The sequence below is a fragment of the Nuphar pumila genome, chromosome 5 (assembly GCF_984573655.1).
Source record: "Nuphar pumila chromosome 5, dmNupPumi1.hap1.1, whole genome shotgun sequence".
Lineage (NCBI taxonomy): Eukaryota > Viridiplantae > Streptophyta > Magnoliopsida > Nymphaeales > Nymphaeaceae > Nuphar > Nuphar pumila.
Window position 1 is genome coordinate 59943534 of NC_143253.1, and position 3789 is coordinate 59947322.

Sequence of the window (3789 nt, forward strand, 5' to 3'; positions counted from 1 at the left end):
CTCAAATTCAATATGTTTTCACTGACTATATCGCACTTAAACATGAGAAATTGTGTAGGGATTTGCATAACCCTAGCTTTATTATATAAACAAAGAGAGAAAAAGCTATCTAAGGAAAGGCAAATAAAATGCCTTAGAAAGTTTCAAATGAAAAGCACTTTGTCCTTTTGAATTTGTTGTGAGTAATGACGTGACATAAAGCCCGAAAGTGAGACATCCCCAACAAAGTTTGAATAGTAAAACGACAATTCCTTATTGGTTAAAATAAGACATTATGACTCAAGAAAATGTTTCTCAAATTTTCAAAATAACAATCCTCTCTAAATTATCGGTTCCCCCTTCATGGTGTTGACAAAACTTTCAAGATTCTTAAAACAAACACCACCCTTCATCAGAGCCTTCCACCCCTTGTTTCTCAACTCCAAAACCCTTTCCCTTATTCCGTCATCGTTCATCAATTCTACCAATTTCTCCTTGATTTCTTCTTTTCTGACAATTCCATCATTGTCCTTCTGCAATTCCAGCCCTACTTTCCAATGCTCAACTACGTAGGTCTGGTTTTGAAACTGGTCTGCAAAGTAAGGCCAACACAACAAGGGGACTCCATTGCTTAGCCCTTCGATGGTGGAGTTCCAGCCACAATGAGTTAAGAAAGAAGCTATAGATGCGTGTGAGAGAACTTCCTTTTGTGTGCACCACCCCACAATGTGCCCACGCTCGGCCACACGGTCCAGGAACCCATCTGGGTACACTGCAGCAGACTGGTTCATGAGGGTTGGTCTTGAAACCCAAAGGAATGGTTTGCCAGTGAGCTCGAGCCCAAGTGAGAGCTCATCAATTTGGCGTTGATTGAGCATTGTGGTGCTCCCCAATGAGACGTAGATGACTGACCCAGCTGGGTGTCGATCGAGCCAGTCAAGGCAACTCAAGTCTTCTTGCCAAAACGAGGATGGTTGGTGCTTGGGGTGGTTAGCTGAGACAAGAGGGCCTACTGGTACACCATTTCCGATGATCTCGAACGCCGGCAACTCGAGTTCTGGAAATGAGTTGCAAAGTATGTGATCTAGGCCTTCCATTGCATCAACGCACTTCGAGAGGTACTTGAATAAGCCCTCCTGTTGTTTGGTGTCTCCAAAGGAAACCCAGCATAGGTGAGCTGGGTTCATGTCTGGCACTCTCTCAGACAGATGGATCAATTTGTCGTCCTTTGGAAAACCTGACTCCACCAAAAGAATGGTTCCATAAATTGTCATTGACATTCAGCGAAGACTGGTACAAACTTTGAAGGTCATAACATTGGGATATTCAGCAGTGTCTAAACCGACAAGCTCCTTAACGTTGACATGGCCCTGTTTAGAAAGTAGTAGCTGAGATGGGAACTGGCATTTCAGGTGGTAGCTGTTAATTTCATGCTTTAGTGTAAATACAATGCCACTTACTATCCTAAATGCATTAACTCTCATCCCAGCTACCAGCTTTCAAACAGCCACTTTGACCAACTTTTTGCCAAATCAATGCATCAACTCCTATCTCAGTTCTTAGATTCCAAACAGGAATGATTTAGGCTCCTTATATAGGAAGAAAGAAAAATAGATCAGAAGGGAATTAGGCGTGTTCTTTTAGGCTGCATTTCATGAACTCAGATTGGAGATCCAAGGGATCTCCACCGGAACCAGCATTTCATGAAATTTTTTCTCGATATTTATATTTTAAATAATTTTTTTTTTATTTGCGATGGATTAGACACGGATATTTATCCGTCGCAAAAGTGAATCGGCCGATGTTTTGCGACGGATTTTAATCCATTGCAATTCCGTCGCTACAATAGCGACAGAATCAACAACGGATTCGTATGTCGCAAAACCAAATCTCTTCATATTAACGACGGCCTTGCGACAAATCATGGTATTCGTTAATTCGTCGCAAATTAGCGACGGCCTTGCGACCATGTGTAGCAGCACAATGGGATTTCACTTGATCCGCCCTCGTGGGTCTCTGTGATCGATCTATGATGATGATCCGCTTACGGACTTACCGTTTTGATCTATGACTCCAGTGGAGATTAGCATGGGGATGTTGAAGACGATGGCTAGTAGCCAGGCTGAGGTTGGCCAGAAGGCAGCTTTCCCAAGGTTGAGCTTCTTGGCGACATCCAGAAGCCACGCCATGACCCCATCAGCAATTACAAATGTAATCTTCTCATCTTCCTTCTCATTGATCTTCACTATGATCTCCTCCAGGAAACTTGGCATCGTACGCTGCATCGCGTCGCACAACCTACGGAAGTCCGTGCGATCATCATCATCATAGGCTAAGCCATCAGGGATGGTCACCAAGCGGATTCTTCCACCAGAGTCACTGACAAAGTTTTCAGGCAACGCTGCCATCACTCGTGCATGTATGAACTCGGTGTTAACGAAGGTGACAAGAACGCCATGGCTTGCTAGGTGATGCGAGAGCTCCATGAGAGGTGCGACGTGGCCTTGCGCAGGAAGTGGGATGACTAAAGCATGTGGTCTACCCATTGTAGGATCCCCTTTAACTTTTTTTTTTTTCAAAGAAGGATGCCCTCCTAGCAAAAGTTTTGTAGTTGAGGAATTATTTATGCTCTCTCTCTCTCTCTCTCTCTCTCGGAAGGTGAAAAAACAAAGAGAGTGGATCACAAATGGTGGTGTCTTTACTCAAGTGCGCACGCTTCCTTACTACGCCCGAGTGAGTATCAGGTCCAAGCAGCGCCGCTCATCATGGAAATGAACGACACCCAACACCTATCAAAAGCAGCTCACTGTGGTCAATTCTCAGTCGTACATTTATCCTTAGATGATGCCGTTCATCTAGGAAGTGAACTTCATCAAAAAAAGAATTTGAGGGCCATCTATGTAAAAACCTACTGTTTGAACCTCACTTTGTAGAATCCCAATGGCATGTGGTTGTATAATGGTAGGGTCCAACTAACCCAGCTTTCTCTGTTGAAAAAAAAAAGAAAATGAAAAAAAACAAACTACTTTTTCGATCCCCTTTCCTTGCGCCCACCAATCCAAATCGTTTTCAATCAGCCCTCAAGTCATCCTTATCTTTATACACTTAGTATTTCACTGATGCAAATTATCATTCATTTAAAGCTGAAATCTGTGTGAAGGATTTTTTTTTGGTTATTTGAAGGATTTTTATTTTGTTATTAGAAAAATTAAATGTTGACAAACCACAAATGCAATCCAAGGGCGATTATTACTGAATCGTCCACGCTGAATCTATCTATAAAGTCGGATTTGATCAAAACAACTTTCATCATAAGATTTAAGAGGCCTGCAAAAATGGATAATGACTGAAACCCAACTCCCACCAATGACATTTGTATGCTAACGCTCAGTCATAATTCTAACAGTATCTGTTTTTCTCTCATATGGGCCATCAAATCAATCCTAAAAGCAAAAGCAAATTTAAAAAGATAAATTTGGCAGCCAATCGCTCTTGCAAATCATCATTCATGGCGTGGGTAAGATAATGAAGAGTCACCGATGGGGGCTTCGCTTGTGTGGCAAGAGCAGTGCCCGCCTTGTGTTGGGACGGACGATTCAAGTTGGTATGGTTGTATTCTGGTACGGGTCTGCCTAACCCCAGCTTTCTCTGTCTAAAAAAATGTTATCAGTATCGAAACTATCGGCCCTGTATCGACCAATACGCATTGCATTGGCAGATATGCTGCAAGCTTGAATCACCTATTTTTTAATAAAATGTAAAAAAAAAATATACCAAAAAAAATTGACACGAGACCTACATCTAGGGCTG

At 42.4% G+C, this 3789-nt stretch overlaps 1 protein-coding gene across 1 annotated transcript; it reads right to left on the reverse strand.

Annotated features, from left to right (window-relative positions):
* Positions 1 to 228: 228 nt before the first annotated feature.
* On the reverse strand, positions 229 to 2569 carry LOC149837681 (UDP-glycosyltransferase 83A1-like). The gene is made up of 2 exons (XM_090007456.1): positions 2036 to 2569; positions 229 to 1216 (listed from the first exon to the last, which is right to left on the reverse strand). The coding sequence occupies exons 1-2, from the start codon at positions 2523 to 2525 to the stop codon at positions 321 to 323; spliced, it is 1386 nt and encodes a 461-aa protein (XP_089863582.1). The 5' UTR covers positions 2526 to 2569; the 3' UTR covers positions 229 to 320.
* Between the last annotated feature and the right edge of the window lie 1220 nt (positions 2570 to 3789).